Raw genomic sequence first — 18,945 nt, 5'->3', positions numbered from 1 at the left:
CCACTGTAGGAACAAATCATTAGCGCGTCTATCAACTGGTGTAGTGTACTTACTTGCTCAAGTTTTGGATGAAGTTAACAATAAAAAATAAAGGTGTTTTTCTTTTAATATGTATATATATATATATATATCTCTTTGAGGGTCTCTATCAATTGGTGTCTGAGATGTAAAAAGAGGAACGTGGGGGATGAGATCCCCATTTAGGTGGTGATGTCCCTTAAATCATTGGGACGCCCCGGGACATAGATGAGTGTGATGCCAAAAAGAGAAGAGGCACAATTTATATTTTGAAGAAACGGAGAAAGAATGGTAAGTAGCCAAGCAGGGTGTCAATTATTCAGGAAAAAAGTCACAGAATTACTGGAGAGAGACAATTGTTCATTATCCTCCATACCGCCCATTTCACTTTCTCTAGGGTTCGTTACCTCGTCTCTCGTAATAATAACAATGATAGTCTGTAAAGCATGATAATGAATATACGCGCGCAGAGTGGGTCTTTTGAAGCCATGCATATCTGGGTCCGTACGCAGCGCCATATGATGTGCAATCGTCTTCGCCATAACAGATCTGGTTATTAGGTGCAGTATGTGTAACATACATGTCGCTGGGGCAATAATTAATTATCTAGGACCGAGTATATAATATTGAAGGTGGAAACGCATCAGTGTGAAACTTGAAGGGGCTGACAATTTCCGTCGAATTTTGGGTTGTTGTGTACTGTACATATATGGCGAAGTGCAAAAGATCCTTTCCTTAATCAATTAAGTGCATGTACAAGAAAACTTAATCTTAGGGTAGTGTCACTTTCGTGAGGACAATATTAATTAAGCATACACGCCCACACAACGAATATGCACATATTCAATTGAAGCCAAGGCTGCTGGAGAGGCATGCTTCAACATGCATGAAAGCAAGCTTTTTTTCCACTTAAATCACATGACGTTTAATTTGTTGGGTTGAAAGATCAAGTAATTTAATACGAATCACTAAATATGAGAACCAAGGGGGGAGGGAGAGGTAGGAATATATTTTTTTTAAAAAAAAAGGACAGAGGGGGGGGGGAAGAAAGAATGAATTATTGAAGGGGGCGCAGGAGTGAGGTGATGAGGTCACCGGAAGGACCCCCTCCCATTGATTGTGAAAGTTGTGAAGAGAGGGGGGAGGGGGGGCCCACATCCACGATTTGATCTTACAACTAATCAAAGCAACACCCTCTTCCATTCACCATCTCTCTCTCCATTCATGCATTCCTCTATACTTCTTCTTGTTCTTCTTACAAAGCACTATCTAGGAGCGCTTGGTTCTTTAATATAATATACTTAATGATATATTAATTATATTTTTATATTTTTAATATTTTCATTAAATTCATTGACTAGAAAATAACAAGCAATATAAATGTAAATTTTTTTTAATTTAAACATAGATAAAATGGAAAATTTATTTTTTAAAACAAAAATTAATGACTTAACAGTTTCCCCTTGATTTCAATGAGATGTTTTATAATAAGAATCAGATAGAGATTGGAGAGTATATATTGGATAAATCATTCATTCATTCATTATTATTATTTTGATAACACAAGGAGTAGATTCTGTTGGCAATAAAGATTATCTCCCCTAAAATTCTGAGGATAAAAGATAGACCTCTCCTGATTAAGTATTTATAAATTTGAATCACTTTTTTAAGTGATGGGAAGACTTACCCATCATGCCAATTTTAGTTTGTTCATTTATATATTTATTTTTAAAGGCAACTAAAAAAGGTAGAAAATTAATGGCAGTTAGATTTTTTTATAAATTTTGTATAAATAAATTATAAATATAAATTCAAATAATTTTAGATAAGATATTTAAACTCTAAATGTTGTTCTTACTTGGTAACTATTTGAATTAATATTTACTATTCATTGTTTATAAATTTTTGGCAAATCACTAACAAGTCCCAGAAAAAATTAATTTCCAAAAAATTCCATGAAATGTAAATATAACTCTTGAATCTTACAAGCCTAAATTGTAAATAAGCTCTGATATATATTTATCAAAAAGCTCTTATTAAATAAGGCCCTCTTCATATTCATTTTGGTAAATGTACTCCAAAAGAATTTTACAATTAAAACCATCCTTCTAAACTTAATATAAGTTATTGCTAACTAATTTAAATTTATAAAAATAGTTAAAATCTTATTTTTCTAAAATTTTTTACATCTTTTCAATCATGGCTTAGAGGATAATAAGTACAACATTTGACTTATTTAAAATATCCTCATTAATTATTTAATAAAGTAAAAGTGTAACTGAAATTGAAATAATATATATACAGTATAACCTACCAAATATTTGATATTTTGGATTAAGTAAAGTTTTTTAAAAATAACTTATATTATATTATGTTCGTTCAAAAATATAAAGCGTTTTTTGAGGAGTTGGATATTAAAAAATATAAGACATTTTTAGTTTTTTGAGATGTAATTATTATTTTTTTCAAAAGTATATTAATAATAATTTTATATTTATTGTAGTATGTTTAATAGAGGTAAATATAAACAAATATAATTAATTTAAAAGTAGATAATTACTTTATTAAAAGTGATATTCGATTAAAAATATCTTATATTTTTTAACGAAGGGAGTAATTGGAAGTGAGTTTGAGATTTCAATGTTAATTTTACAATTCATGAAAATTTTAAAAATTAAATTCCTTTTGTGGGATCTATTATTAATTTTTCCTGAAATTTTATGAGGAACTTACTTGTCATTAGTTTCAACCAATTTTGAGGGTTTATTGTCATTCTCTCTTATTTTCAAACTCAATTATTTTTTCTGCGTTCATTCCTCAAATACTAGTCATGTCTCTCTGAACACGTTACGCTTTTTGTACGTTGTAACTTGGCCTGCAGAGAATCTGGACTTTGATGAAACTATAATATTTTATCACATAAAGTGAAATCGAGTCCATCATCTCGGGCTGATTAGGATTGAATCTGCAACTGTATTTCTTTTTTACAGTTAGTTTGATGTGAGGTCGACGAGGATGAGGCTGATGCCGTTGATGCCGCGTCATTACAACAGTGATTGTCGGCATACCCCTTTTTTAACCCCCTTCCCTTCTGTTCCTTCCTTCTTTTCTTTTTACAATCACAATCCACATTTGATGTCAGACATGACTATTTATTTAAAAAAAAAAAATCAATTTCTGGGAAGCCGTTTCCGTGCCTGCCATTATTACCATGACGCCTAATCAAACAGTTCATTAATTACTATTCTAGCGTGCTGCTTCTCACTGTTATATCGCGTGCATCAATAATTTTTTAACGGATGCTTTAAAAGATTTGTTATTTATTAATAAAATTAAACTTAATAAAAAGAGCTAACATTTCATAATGTATTTCAATTAAAATTATTTTTAATAAAAAATATTTTGAATCATAAAAAAATAATAATAAAATTTTTTTAAATTATATAAATAATAATGTGATTTTTTAAAATATAATAATTTCACTTAAGTTTTTAGCAATCTTTTTATCAATAAATTTTTAATTAAAAATATTATTTTAATATTATTTATAAATTATAATTTTTTATTTAATTTTTGTTATTTTTTAAAGTTATAATTCTTTAAATAAAAATTATAGATGAGGTTTGTTATTTTGAATATTTGTTTTTTAAATATATAAATTATACTTAATAAATTATGATTTATTATTCAATTTTTACAATTCACAAAACAAATGTTATTATTTTTTAAGTAAAAATTATGATTGAAGCTTACTTTTTAATAACGACAATTATATTTGGTAATTTATGATTTTCAATGAAGATAAAATGATTTTTTTTACTTTAAATTTTACTATTAAAGAGGTTTTTAAAATTTTTTTAATAAAATTATGATATTTTAAAGAATTAAATTATTATTTATATAATTTAAAAAGATTTTATTGTTATTTTTTTATAAATCATATTAAGCCGCGTGCAGTACACGGAGGCTATTATGTACGTAATTGTATATTCTCTGAAAAGTCAAAACACATGAATTTTATTTGACACATAGCAGCGCGGAGTACCCCCAGCCTTTAAAGTCCATTTATTTAGGAGGCTTGGAACTGTTTTATCAGCTCGTGATCCGCACGCACATCAACTCCTTTCTGATTTCGAAACATCCCATTAATACTAAGGCGTCTTCCTAACCGCCACTAATCACTTGCTGCATCAACGGTTAGTGAGATAAAAATATCCCGTCTTTCGTAATTCAACAACTCGATGGCACATATCTAAATATATTTTTTTTATATTGCATCTATGAACTCAAACCTAGTTAGTTTGAGACTTTTTTTTTAAAAAAAAGAAAAAACCAATTGCTTGTTCATTACAAGTCAAGAAATTTTTAAATAAATTGTGTATATTACGTTATTTATAATCTACTCAATTAAAATATCTCAATTTATTTAAATAAAATCATATTTAATTTTGTATATTTTTTCTCTCTATTATTATTAATATTAAAATTAATTTATATTTAATATCATCTGAATATCATGTTTTGATTGGACATACCACAAATGACGTGGTATATCCGATTTACTTAAAAATTTTTCAGTACAAGTAACTCATCCTCAACCATCAGCCCAAAAAAAGGATTACACAATGGGATGGTTGGCTTTAAAATCGTGACCTTTTTTAGGCCAAGAAATCTTAACATCTTGCATTCAATTTGCAATGCTTAGAGTTCAATAGTTTCTACTAAGGGCAAGGTATTTAATTTATACTTCTCCTGATTGGCCAAGTTTCATCTCAGTCATGTCAAAATAGATTTCGTCCAAACCCAAAACCAATGGGAACAAGACATGAGATTGCTCTCAAAAAATCTTATCCCTAACGTTATATAGATGTGGACATATATTATTTTTACTTTAAAAATATATATTAAATATATTAATTATATTAGGCCAAAGTATGCATATAGTCATTTAACTTTATACAATATTTTATTTTAGTCCCTTTATTTTATAAAGTATCTTTTTAATCATTTAACCCTCACACTGTTAGTTTAGTCTCAATAAATTTTTACATTAAATTTTTAAATATTGATAAAATACTTTCAAATGTTGATGCATTATGTTTAATTTTTTTCAAAATAATAATAATTGACACAAAAAAATTATTTGAAACTAATGCTGTTAGAGTTAAAGAATTAAAAATATACTTTATAAAATTAAATGATAGAGTTAAAATTTCATATAAAGTTAAAGGACTAAAAGCATATTTTAGCTATTATATCAATATAATTTATATTTATATTAATTATAATTTCAATATGTACTATTCTTATTTAAAACTAAAAAATTTTATATTGATAATTTTAATAGCACAGAGTAAGTAGTGTAGGGTAATATATTTCTTTATAATATATTAATTATATTAATATAATTTATTTTTATATTTACCTATTTAATAAAATTAGTTTATGTTGTATTCTTACTTTATTTTCAAAATAGCCACTAATTTGACATATTTCAACTAAAGAATAAGAATAATGATTTGGTATTGTATTGAGCTTATCTATTGTTGTTACTTTTATCATCTAGATATCACTTGTAATTGCTATTATAATGTGTTATATCTTGTGTATATTTAATTCTAAGTTGTACAGTTGTAATTGTGATTAATATAATTCGATAATTGTTGTGATTTATGTACTTATGTCATTTGATTTTAAACTTAATAAGTCATGCAATTTAAAATTTTAATTAATGAATGTTATTATTCAAGTTTTTATTTTGTTTTGTCCTGTTTATTAGGACAGTGAGATGTCTTGATCTCTTACCAGTCTCATCTCGATTCCTAACAAAAAAAGATAACTTTCAAGACAGGTTGAGACATGGGACAAACAAATCATTTTTTAGGACGGAACACGGGACAAGAGTATTTGGTCTCATATTGTCCCATGAACACCTTTAGTTTCTAGAACTCTGGGTTGTTTGTGGGGAAGTGAAATGCTACCTCTCATGCTTAATAGGATATATCCTATCATGGAGGGATTAATTGATCTCCATTTGAAAAAAAAAAATAAATTCTCCTTTCTATTCCTATTATAAAATATTTCTAATTATCTCGTTGAAATTAATAAAAGATGATCAAGTTATTAATTTTATTTGAAAAGAAAATAAGTTTTAAATTTTATCCCTAATTAAATAAAAAAATTAAATTTGCTTGTATTCTCTCTCATGGTTAATGAATTTGAATAAAAATAATATTAAAAAATGTAATTAATACTCAATCTAGTGACTTATATTAAGGCAAAGGAATTATTTCACAAGGAGTCCTACAATAAGGATCCGAGTAGTGGAAAATTTCAATATCTACACAGCTTTCAATGGGGAAATACTCTTCATGTCTTATATATAGTATTTGTACTTAATTGAATTGAATTAAGAGAAGTTAATTATCTAATTAAATTAAGAGATGATGAAACTTTTAATTCTTAAGTTTGTCTTAGTTATGGATTTGATCCCTCAAATTTAATTTTTATCAATTCCATCTTTTAAATTTGCATCAATTATCAATTTGATTTTTATTATTTGAAGAGGAGATAATACTATTAAAATTTATTAACACGAATGAGAAAATATTAATGGTAGCTGTGTATATTAATGAAAAGAAGTGCAGTTATTTAGGGAGGATAAAATAGACTAAAAAGTTTTAAAAAACAAAAGAATAAAATGCAACATCTGTGATTAGATTAATAAAAATTAAATTGATCTAAGGGATAGTTTGTTCTCATTTAGATACATCCACGCGTCAAGTCATCAATATATATTTACATACACATTTAGATACTTCATGCATGCTATTAAATTGATAGTTAATTTGCGTCTTAAGACTTAAAGGACTAACAAAGTAATTTAAGAAAAGGTAAAGAACTAAATCAATCAAAATTAAATTTAAGGGACCAAATTAGTAATTGAAGTAAAGTTGAGGGAATGAAAGTTTCATTGTCCCTTAAATTAATTTTTAAATTCCAATAAGTTTTCATACTTTCTTCTAATTAATACTACAAAATTAAAAATCAAATATTTTTCTATCCTTTTTAACCAAGGGAATTTTTTTAAAAATAATTAATTAAACATTCGTACGAAGTTTAAGATCATGAATATTTTCTATAGAAGGCAGCATGTATTTAGGAGAGGCCTGGAGAGAGTATATCCAAGTAGATTTGATATGATATCTTCTTGAGTTAACATTTAAATTTTAAACACCCAAGAGCCTACTTGCTTACTGAAATGGAATGGATCATAAAAGTAAAAATATAAATATAATAATCAATATATGAAGAGGAGATAAGTTGATCATATTCATTAGAGGATGGATTATTTAATAATTATGAAATTGTGAGTCATGATTGCTAAGGTTCGCCGTGAGTGTGGTAATCCCTATATTTAGGATGCATGGTATTAAGTCTTTTGATAATTATCATGAGATATTGAATAATTTAATTTTTAATTTTTTATATCCATTTCATTCCATTTTTGTTATAACAATTAAACGGACCTTAAATTTGCAAGTCCTTTTACCGGTGCGTGTGCTTGCGTGCATATATGTTTCAGTTGAATAATTGATTTCACATTCACAACAGACAGCTGAATTGGTTATCGAGCTTCTCAGGTCATCTTCAAGCCAAACTTTAACATATGCCTACCTGCCAATTTTACTGAAGTTATTAAGCAATAACCAGTTCATCACAATTAACATGATTTGGGTTAGACCTAAGCTAACATGCCCACACTCTTTCTCTCTTACCCACATTCAAATCCTGTGTTCAACAAAGCAAAAGCCATTTGCTTAGTCACACTCATATTTTTTTCTGTTAACCATGACGTGGTTTCACATATAAATCCTGTTTTTCTTTGCCTGTTAGTCTTTTTTCTTGGACCTCGTGGATCTTCAGAACCTCGAGCAAGCACCAACCGTAAGACAAACTAAGGATAATGAGATCCGATAATCAACAAAACACTTTTTTATTTATTAAAAAAATGTTTACCTATTCATGCGCCTAAAATGAGTCTAATCAATCCTGAAATTCAAGGGAAATAGCCCCATAAAATGTATACAAATTATGGGTCCATTGATGCATGTCACCTTATGCTAGCAGTTCATTCGCTTATTCGACCTGCTAATTAAATCCCACATATAGTTGGGAGCTATAATTTAACTTGTAGCCTGAGTTAAGGTGTCGAGTTATTACCTGTTAGTGCGTTGTTGAATTTATTATTCTCAATGACGTGATTAGCAGTATTGCAAAAACTGAAAAAGCAGAACATCGTTGTGCTATATCAGTGACGATGGGACGGATTATCAGTAAAAGAAATTGACGAAAGATAACGATACGGACATATTACTAATAATCATAATTAAAAAGTTATAATTTTATGTTTGTACAAATAACAAGAGCTTTTTTTTTTTAATGTTAATATCTCCTAGAGCAAAAGAAAAGAATGAAAAGACGTGCTTAGTTGAATTTGAATTCAGTGAATAATTTAAATTATTATTTCAAAAATTCAAAAACCGATCTCACAATCAGAATATTCTTACTTATGTTATTCCCTCCAAATGTTCAAAATTCAAGACTTTTTTAGTATCATAAGACATAATTAATAGATATAAATCCGAGTTGAGTTGGAAAATGAAAATGGGAGAGCATAATTGAGGAAGTGTCAAATGGAAGACGCATTATGATTTCACAAGGGATGATGACAACCAATTGACAAGAAAGATCAACCTCTGAGGGATAATGGGATTAGACATTGTGCTAAGCCGTCATTAATTAATTCCCTCTTTCTTATTGTTTTTTGCCTCAATCGACCACATTACGTCGCCTCCCTCTCTCAACGGCTCATCTTTTGACGTTAACCTCTCCAACTCATCTCTCTCTCTCAATTCTCTCTTCGGGCACACCACGTTCCTCTCTGTACTATATAATCTAGTTAGCTCTGTTTCTCTCAGCTGAAGACGCGTCTATTCAATCCAGCACCGTGCTTAAAGGTCCGAGCCAACACGACCACGTGCTCATCATTCCTCCAATAATCATCTTTTTCTTGACTAATCACCACTCTTAGTTAATCCTGACCAGCGTTCCCGTCACCATGATACAATTCATTGATCCTCAATTCATGACTAATGTGATTCAGTACAGTGAATTATGCAGGAGGCCAGAGTGGAGGGAGAAAGCTTGACTTTTTGAGGAGAAAAAGGGTTTAAAGCTTTTTTCACGGGCAGGCGAAGAATAAACAGTAATAATTACAGATTGACTTTAATTGCAAGGAACAGTGGAGGCAACTTTATTCATATCAGAGAATATTTAAGTTAAATCACTGATTGAGATGATATGAATGGGTTTTGTGAAGTAAGTAACGATGTGGAACCTGTTTCCCCCGACTTATAACCTGGAGTAAAAAGTCCACTTCCTTCTTTTTACTTTATTCTTGTGTTATTGTGGGGTGGGCAAGTGAATGAAGCATGATCCTGCTCCATCGCTTCATTCCTTGTTGGTAAATCAATCTATTTTCCCACGAACTAAAATTAGAGTTAACTACTCGGGATGAAACCGCATTTTAATGTCCAAGCACCCCCAACAAATTGAATTAAAAGATTTGTTGTTTATGAAAACATGTATATAAGGAGGCCTCTACTTGTTAAAACCGTGTGGAGCGTGATTAATTTGATTGATTAAGGTAATATTCATGGAAGTCTAAGAAAAGAAGAAAAATGAGGAATTTAGCCTGATCTTAAGATAGGGCCGACCTGAACCTGAAGTCGTTAAACCAGGCATCAGTGTAGAATAATGGAGCTGTGGATTCACACAAGGGGGGGACAAAGTAGGCACCGTAACTAAAAGTTGAATCCCCCCATTTGTTGTCATTAATTTAACAGGGGACGTAGAAGCCGAATGAGACAGTTTTTAACATTTCTGGGAAGAATCCTTGAAGAGATCGAGCCATGTAAATGAATGTGATACTGACTGAAATAAAAGCTCAACGGCCGAAACTCAACGGTTTTCTGGACGACCGCTTTCTTTCACAAGCACGCAACCACAGAAGTGATTGCCTAAAGAGTTGGGCCTTTCATGAGAAGCCCAAAGATGGAAAGTTTACAAAACCAGGTCCCCTTCACTCAATCACTCCCAATAAATCCCATGTCAAACAAATCCTGCAGGGCAACGATGTTGGCCCACCTATGTTGCCATGCGTGATGGGTCCGGTTTTTATGCTCATCTCAAAGATGAGCGTTTGTGCTCATTTTTTAAATGAGATTTAAATTTAAAATTAAATTTTAATTTAAATGATTCAGATTTAATGTATTATTATATATTATGTTTATTAAAATAAATATTTATAAAATAATTTTAATAAATTTTTTCTTTTTAATCTGATCTAAATTTAATTTAGTGAACCTAATTTAATATTAAATTTTTTATAATTTATATATATTGATTATCTAGATGTATTTTGTACAGTCTTGAATTGTGCAAAATAAATCTGGATAATCAATATTTATCAATTATAAAAATTTTAACATGAAATTAGACCCTCTAAATTAAATCTAGATTAGATTAAAAAAATTTATAAAATTATTTTATAATTTTTATTCTAATAAATATAATATATAATAATATTATTTTAAATTTGAATGATTTAAATTTCATTTTAAGGATGAGGAGGGAAACCAAATCCCATGCGTGATATGCCGAAAGTTGTCATTGTTTTTTGTGTTCGTAGCATTATATTCTCCAAATGTTTGCAAAGCCTTCTCCATGAGCTCCTGCTGCTTAGTCATTGACTTTTTTTAGCACTAGGCATCTCAGCAACACGTGAATGCTGGTAATTTTTCTCATACTTTTAAAGAATTCACTACGACATGTTTATGGGATTGAACAACAGAACAAGAGTAAGAAGCGAATATCCACCACATAGTAAGGACTTCTCGTGCCTTTCACCATTTATGCTGGTTAATTCGTAACCATATCTCTTGCATCCCTCGGTTATTCCTCTCATTTGTTCCACCAAGAGAGCCCTAAACAAGAGTGTAAGGCATATGACCAACATGAGAAAATGGCACGCACTTTTTTTTTTTTTTTTAAATTTGAATTGATGGCTACTGAAAAAGTGCGAGGAAACAATAAAATCAAATCATGTCAAAACTTAATAAACTTTTGCATCTTAATGATGGAAATGCCTTTCGAATCAATTAGTCTGCGCATTTATTAACACCCATGCAAGCATGATTGAAAGTAATGATCCAATTTTGAGGAGATATATGATTTTCTTGATTGTGTTAAAGAGGCGAAGATCTGAGTCTCATGTAAGTCAGTCCAGCACACTTTCCAAATGTTTGACATACTAAAACAGTAAACATTGCCACAGAGCCACCACCAACTGTGAGATCTCCCATTTGCGTGTGGGCTTAAGAACAAAAGCGTGCGAGAAGGAAGAGATTGATACTGCTGATAGTTTTGGATGTTCAGAGGCAGCGACTCTGATTCTTTATAGACCAAATGCTTATAGGTACTTCCTCAGCAAATGCTAGTGGATATACTAACAGTAAATCCAGAAGCAGTGAAGACGACGGGGGTATAACCTTATGTGTTGTTGGCATTGAAGACCGAAACAAGAAAGTTATTCTAAACCAATGGTGCTGCCACAAAGCTATTGCTATCTTGGGATGCTTATCAACTATTTGTGAGAAGCAAAGCATATTTATAAGGTCATCTGAATGGAATCTGTTGCTTTCCGCATTAATATTATTCTGTCATGGATGGAATTCACCCGGAACAGCCGCCTCCACACTCCATCATAAACATATTAATCACCCTCCCTTTTTTTTAGCATTGCTCATGGCGGCCATGGCCCGAGACTTGAAAAAATTTTCCTTTATACTTTATATCCTTATCATTTTTCCCATTAAGTATTGGTGCTAATTAAATATTTTTATTAAGAATTTCTTTCTTTCTTATATTGAATATTACCGATCATTAATTTTACATCAAACATTAATATTAATTATATCTTCTCATCAAAAATTTATTGCCCCACATTTCACTGCACCTATAATTCACATTCTCAATATCAATTAACCATTTTCACTATATTAAAAAATTAAACTCTTTTGCAAAAACATATATTGCTTAGGAAGTCTTTGTTGATCAGTCGATGATACCAGTAACCATGTTTTATACATATATTGGTTAGGCAGCGACTCTGATTCTTTATACTTCCTGAGGCATCTTGGATCCTCGGTGTGCTTATAGGTCATGCAGTAAAGCCAAATGCTTAATGATGTTGTATGTGCTATTGATTGATATGTTCACCAAGTGTGGCAGATTAAGAGATGCATGGATGCTGTCTGAAGAAATACCAATGAAAGAGCTTCCATAAATGAATTTCGTGGCATTGGACCCCCCTCCCTTCCTTTTTATTGTTGAGAGAAGAGTGTCCCCTGGTCCTTTCACAATCTGATTTCTTGACTTGATAGGTCTTTTCCTGTTCTTTCTTCGCCGGAAGCCCAATTGTTCTTTAATTTATTGCTTCGTTGCTGACTTGCCGCGACCCCTCAAAATTTGCATAGAAAGAGGTGACTCGGGGGGAAATGGCTAACAATCAGGTATATTATCCCCGGGGGGGGGGGGAATCGGAGTATAAAAAAAAATGTTCCCTAAAAAAAAAAAACAAGAGAGAAGGTTATGTTTACAAGTTATCCAGATCACTCAACATTTTAGGTTAGTCCAGATTTAAATTTAATACAGAAAATGGAACAATAAAACTTTAGTCGGATGTTGAATCTAATAACAGTGGTCCTAACAATCTAATGACATCTAAAGGCCCCGCTCACTTTCGGATAATGTTCCTCACTTGCAAGCATATGGACAATGATCACGCCTTGCTTCTTTCTTCTTTTCTTTTTGTCCCCCGGTATTCACTATTCACATCGCTTTAAAATATCATCTTTCAAGCACATCGCTGTAATGTGCTTCAGTTGGATTAATTTTCCCCTTGCCGACTGCAATTAAGCAGGTAGAGTAAAATCATTAATACAAGCTCCATCAGTAACAACCAATTAACATCTCCTGGTTATAAAATATTTTAATCCTCTATGTGTAATAATTCAATTCAATGTAAGAGTAATAAAAAAATCTAATCAATTTATTATGTCTGTAATTTTTTGTTCATTTGTTTATCATTTTCTTGAAATGCACACAGATCTTCAAAAAAATGATGCCTATACAACGCAGGATTTTTTTCAAAAAGAATTCAATTGATCCCTAGATTTTATTTAAACACACGTACGTACAGTATCATTTAAAAAAAAAATCTCCATTTGCAGCCCATGCGATTGAACAAAAGAACTGGACAGCTTTCATTAGGATGTTAAAAACTACTACCCTAAATATTCACAGAGGATTTTTTTTTTTAACTCATTCAAACTAGACGAGAATTAAAAGTTGCTAATTTTACGTAATTGTTATTAGTGCCAAGACAACATGGGTAAAGCCAGGGTGTCCAGTTTATTTATCATCTCTCGGCAAAGTTCAAGTGTTTGATGACGGGGCTATTCGCACGCCTCCGTGCCATTAGTCTTGCGGAACCCAACAGCGTGTTAGAGTGAACTAGTACAGTTATGATCGCAGAATCAAGCAAATAATTATCGACTAACCACCGACTCATTCAGATAAAAAGTAAGGCAATGCAATAAAAACCTTACAAATAAAACATGCAAGTTAGAAAACTTGCCTCCTGGATAGCTGTGATTTTCGTTTGAGCATCGCTGAGTTGGATCTCCACTCCTTTTTCAACTTGCGACAGAAGCTTTCTATGCGATGCCCCTGTATACAACATTTAGTCAAAAGATGACCACATCCCACTGGAGTGCTGGTGTTTCTCTAGTTTTTCTTAATAAACTTGTTTTTCTTAATAAACTAAACCTGAGACCTCTACCCTACACTTCTCTTGTACTACCAAGTGGCTGCTGATTAAATTGTCGAAGTTCCAAGTGAATCAGTATAGCTCTAAATTTATAAGTCACAAGCAATATAACTTACTTTTCAGACTCTGTGTAATATATTTCCCAAGATAGCATATCTATTCGTTTCTTACAGACCAAAACCCAAAATAGCAAGGACATGCTACCCATGAACTACAGCGCAACGGTCGACCGGATTCACCCACTTTTAGCCAAAGGTATAAAACACACGAATTCACACTTCTAGCAGTTATTCAAGTTTCACTCCCAACTACTTAGTAATAATAGGTCAAAATAGACCCTTTCAAAATCTAGGAAAACAAAAATCAATGGAATACAGATTAGAGATACATATCCAAAAGACAAAGGGTTTCCATATATACTTTGTTTTTCCAGGGCTCCCTTGATCTCTATCCGTTCTGCTTCCAGACCTTCAATAGCGCTTCTGCAGTCCTGGATATACAGACTAATCTCTTCTTTGAATTTTTCGTGAATCAACCACAGCTGTTTCTGCTGATCTACATTTTTAGCGGGTGGAGGAAATGAGGAAAAAAATAAATATAAAAAAAAATATCCCCCCCCCTCGGGGTGGGGTGGGGGGTAACTTCACGACCACTGCTTCAAAAAATGGGAAATATGTATCCCCTTAATTCATGCGCTATAAAGGAAAATAAGGAAAAACATTAGACACAAAATGCAGTGGTTTAGACCCTATATAGGATACGTAACATACTCAACAGAGTAAAATCCCAGAGTATGCATACCATGACAGCCTCAATAGTCAATACCATGCATGTTCTTTTGAAATTAAGTACTTCATATCAAAACAGATTTATTTGATTGTCACAACTTTTAAACAGTTTGTACCCTATCAACTTCTTATAATCTCCGGCAGAGTAAGGATGTACCTTAAAACCATGAAAGAAAAAAGGACTGCAACTACGATTATGCTGACCTTTTACATGCAATCAAAGAGGATATGAAAACAACACCCTAGAGAAAGAATTTCATGGCCAAAATGGATTACAAAGTGTTATGTTACCATTACTACTAGATCTGAACTTTGATTTACGAACTAGAAAGAGGAAAGTTATATCCAAAAGTTAGATATTTGAAATATATAAACATGATTATCAATCAAGTAATCATCCAGGCAAACATTTTCTTTTCTTTTTTTTTACCTTCAAATCTTGTCTCCAACCGTTTTCTCTTTGACTCGAAGAGATTTGTATGTTTCTCGCTGAAACATTTTAAAAAAGGTACGGTAAAACCATTTAATATCTCAAAGCTTGAAACTCCATGCTCTTGCACACTTACACGTCGTCTTCAATCTGGAAATGAACATTCTTCAGCTGCAGTTTCATGTCTTCGGCAACAGATGTTAGAATTTCTGAGGATTTCCTACTTGCCACTGACTTAATTTTGCTCTTTAGCTTTCCTAATTCCAAGGCAAACAGTTCAACAGCCCTAAAAAATTGTCAAGAATCACGCCAATTGAAGATTGTGCCGATGAGTAGCATTTCTATTTCATATGGCTCATCAATCAATTCTTAGTGGATTAAAAGAGGAAACACCTTACAAATCCATCTTGAGTGTGCTCAGAAGCTTCAGGGATCGAATCATTTTCTCCTGCCCCTGTCATTTATATGGAAACGAGAATAAGTTGCATGATAAAGATAACAGATATCAGAGTAACATATTAAATATGAGCAAAAATATCATGACAAAGTGATATTATGCCTTTCGAAGAGAGTGAAGGAGGACTATTGTCGTTGAATTTGACTCCTTCATGACTACGCAGCCTTTTATTTGAATGAAGCATAGAAGTTTCCTGCGCATCAGAAGCATGTCTGTCTCTCAAACCTAAAATGACATAATTAGATACTTAGTTGCTCTGACTTGAAAGAACCGACAGAAAAAAAGATACATATAATCTAATGATACAGATAATGCAGCTCAAGTCGAACCAACAAGTATATATATACCCTCTCTCTTCTTGAGAAACCTTCTCTCTTCGAATGATGAATCAGTTAAGCGCTCCTGTGCATCTTTCCCTTTCACAAAAAATGCCGCTTCTGTAGGAAGAGAACTCTTGAGCTCATCCACGTTCTAAAGTTAGATAAGGAACCTCAGAAACACAATACAACAGCTTCAAGTTCGGAGGACATAACAGTATCAAAATGAAACCCTTTGAGGAATAAGGATACAGAACACTGCTTCTGTGCACATTGTCTGTCACAGTCTCGCTCCAAGGTCTGGAAAGTCCTTAAATTACGAATAATTCCCAGAGAAAATGTCCTCTCCATTAATGTTGAGCAATCGACACCGTTTACCTGCTTGCTCGTTTTTGGAGTTGAGCCCGGCGAAGAACTTAATGTAGGTGTCTTAAGTCCAAACGTAGGACTTTGAAAAGTATCTTTTGGATCAGCAGCATCCTCGGCAACTGGACTACTATGCTCCTGTTGGTTTCCATTTGCTGATCCCTCGAGTCCTTCATGTTTGTCTATTATTTTTGTTATTGGTGACTGGCACAATTCTTTTTCTGGGATTATTTTCCGAGTCTGAGGATAATCTTTGTGATGATCGGGTGAGAAACTACGAAATCGTCCCATTTTTTCCCTAAGCGAAGATGCTTCCTCATCACACAGTTGTTCATCAGCCTTTGAAGTTTCTTTACAAAATTTATCTGCTGCTTCATTTTGTTTGGCGCAATTTTGACGTGCATTCTGTCTTTGATCCTTTTCACTCAAAGGAATTTGGGAAACCCCATGCAGATAAACGGTTTGCCTCCGAGTCCACTGTTCACTGGGAGAGAAAATTCCTTTTGCTTGTTGCTTCTTTTTGCCTCTCGGAGACGGAGCACTCTTTGTTTTTGGAGGTTGCATTTTAGCTGACGCTCTCTTTCGGCTCAAAGAACGCGTTGCAGGTCTCTTATTAGTATGATCAGGATTTTCAGAATCGGTTTCTATTGTATCCGACTGCTGTCTGGTCTTAACAAATTTATCATCCCCCTGATCAAAACGCTGCCCGGGCAGCACGATCTCCTCATCCATGTTAGAGGTCTTAGAACCTGAGCGCCTAGTCTTGGGAGAAGAAGTGGTTCCCAATATTTCCCAAAGCTTCATCTTCAAATCTTCTGTTCTCTTTTCGGTTTTTCTGTCGTCTGGCTTGGTTTTGTCAGACTTGATCACTTCGCGTGCCGTGTTGAACGTAAACTCATCCTCTACCGTACCAGTGGTTCTTTCCTTCCTTCCCTTTCTTTTGCTGGTCGTCCCATCAAATTTCTTCTGGTTAAGATCATTGGAATGAAAAATTGAAGTATCAACCTCATCAGGTTTGTCCTGTTTCCTAGTAAAGACTAGTAAATTGGAGGCTTGGTTTGTTTGAAGAATGGTCTCAAAATTGGGTGTTCTTTGGTAAAAGGATTTAGTGATTCGAGAACACTTCACCTCTTCTGGAACAATTGGCTTCATGTTAAAGGAAGCTGTCGTTCCTTCTACCTTGCCTTTCTCACCATTGAAATTTCCGACGTTAGAGATTACCTTTTCCGTATTGGTCATATTAACCTCATTTCCTTTCGTGGCTTCATGTCTTGTTGTGGCCACAGAATTTACCATTACTCCTATGGAGACTTTCCTGGATTGGCTAGATGGACATATGTTGCTGCCAAAACTTCGGCAATCACCGGTTTGCCCCTGAATATGCAGTTTAAATTCATGAATCCATGATATTGCTTCTCTGGAGAAGTTAAAATAACCAGAGCTCATATGAGAAATTGATTGTTGTATTGATGCTAAAGATAATAAAAGCCCACTCCAATCTTTTTACGTCAAACTATTGTGAATGCTTAACTGGCAGTTGAATAAGAATTCCAGATAGGATATACAAGAACTACTGCGTTCGCAGCGATCAATAAACCTGACCACTTATTATCTTCAAGGATGAAATTTTACGAAGCTTGACAATAGTTATTATGGTCAGATCCTTATTCTTATACATATTCAGGAAGCAAGGGGGAAAATAAAATTAAAAAAATAAAAGCTCCTGAGGATGAATTACACTTCTTACTTCATGCAAATTCTGATGCGCTTCGACATCCATCGTTGCAGTTTCGGCTATGATGGCGTACAAGCACGAGCACCATTAACAGACCTGAAACATTCGATTTTAATACGAAAAAGATAAGGAAGTAATAGTAAAAAACTGCATGAGCTTAGTTTTGGTTGTTGAGAAAGAAGGCGAGTAAATTCAAAATTTGTGACCCCGGTCAGCAAGGCCTCCATAGGAGAAATTCAAAAATTAGAGAATCGTATGCCATTAATCCAGCGGTCTGATGAAGCTGAATTGTCAGCCGACTGACAATCCAATAGAACCGGGATCGGAAGTTTCTTCTCATCCTTTCTCTAACAACCAAACAAGCTGTGAATGATAATCGAAGTATAAAAATGTGCACCCACAGATGCTCGAGAAAACGAAAAACAGAAATTCATGCGCATGAAAATAAGGACAAGCTTTCAGGTTAACTTCATATACAACGAAATATCAAGCACCCTGAAATCAAATCCACAGGAACGAGAAATTCAAAAATTCAGAAACGACGCCGGAAAGTTATGACGACGCGGATTTTAGTTAAACATCGTGAAATAATGCTGCGAATAAAATCTAAATTTGATTTCAAATCATACAAAGAGAAATTGCCAAGTGAAAGGGAGAATAGTGAACGATTTCAAAGAAAATATACTCAGTGTTACTCCGCCCTGATCACTGGAAATCTTCACTTTGGAATTCGAAATTTGGATTCAACGAACCGCGTAATATCAAAAGGCCGTGGAAGTGGAAGAGGGAATGAACTAACAAATGCATGCAATTGAGGGGTAGCCAAATGTTAGTTGCAATGTTACTGATATGCAAAGTAAAGAAAAGCGGGAAAATTATG

At 32.8% G+C, this 18,945-nt stretch overlaps 1 protein-coding gene across 1 annotated transcript; it reads right to left on the bottom strand.

The window, feature by feature from the left end:
• Positions 1-12,697: 12,697 nt before the first annotated feature.
• LOC129295343 (meiosis-specific protein ASY3) lies at positions 12,698-18,867 on the bottom strand. Its single transcript, XM_054933864.1, has 12 exons — positions 18,751-18,867; positions 18,078-18,161; positions 16,343-17,747; positions 16,217-16,264; positions 15,995-16,118; positions 15,750-15,872; positions 15,584-15,644; positions 15,327-15,476; positions 15,191-15,249; positions 14,393-14,527; positions 13,781-13,872; positions 12,698-13,049 (listed from the first exon to the last, which is right to left on the bottom strand). Exons 2-12 carry the CDS (start codon positions 18,104-18,106, stop codon positions 12,969-12,971), a joined length of 2,307 nt encoding a protein of 768 aa, XP_054789839.1. The 5' UTR covers positions 18,107-18,161; positions 18,751-18,867; the 3' UTR covers positions 12,698-12,968.
• Positions 18,868-18,945: the final 78 nt, after the last annotated feature.

This window comes from Prosopis cineraria, unplaced genomic scaffold, assembly GCF_029017545.1.
Source record: "Prosopis cineraria cultivar Desert tree isolate PC_DT_omini unplaced genomic scaffold, ASM2901754v1 PC1, whole genome shotgun sequence".
Lineage (NCBI taxonomy): Eukaryota > Viridiplantae > Streptophyta > Magnoliopsida > Fabales > Fabaceae > Prosopis > Prosopis cineraria.
This window is presented reverse-complemented; position numbering and strand designations above follow the sequence as displayed.

Bases quoted from the DNA above. Each gene is read 5' to 3' on its own strand.
- LOC129295343 (XM_054933864.1), bottom strand. From the start codon at position 18,106: ATGTCGAAGCGCATCAGAATTTGCATGAA. The intron at 17,748-18,077 runs GTAAGAAGTGTA...TAACTTCTCCAG, and splicing joins CGCATCAGAATTTGCATGAA to AGAAGCAATATCATGGATTC. The intron at 16,119-16,216 runs GTATCCTTATTC...ATCTAACTTTAG, and splicing joins GTGCACAGAAGCAGTGTTCT to AACGTGGATGAGCTCAAGAG.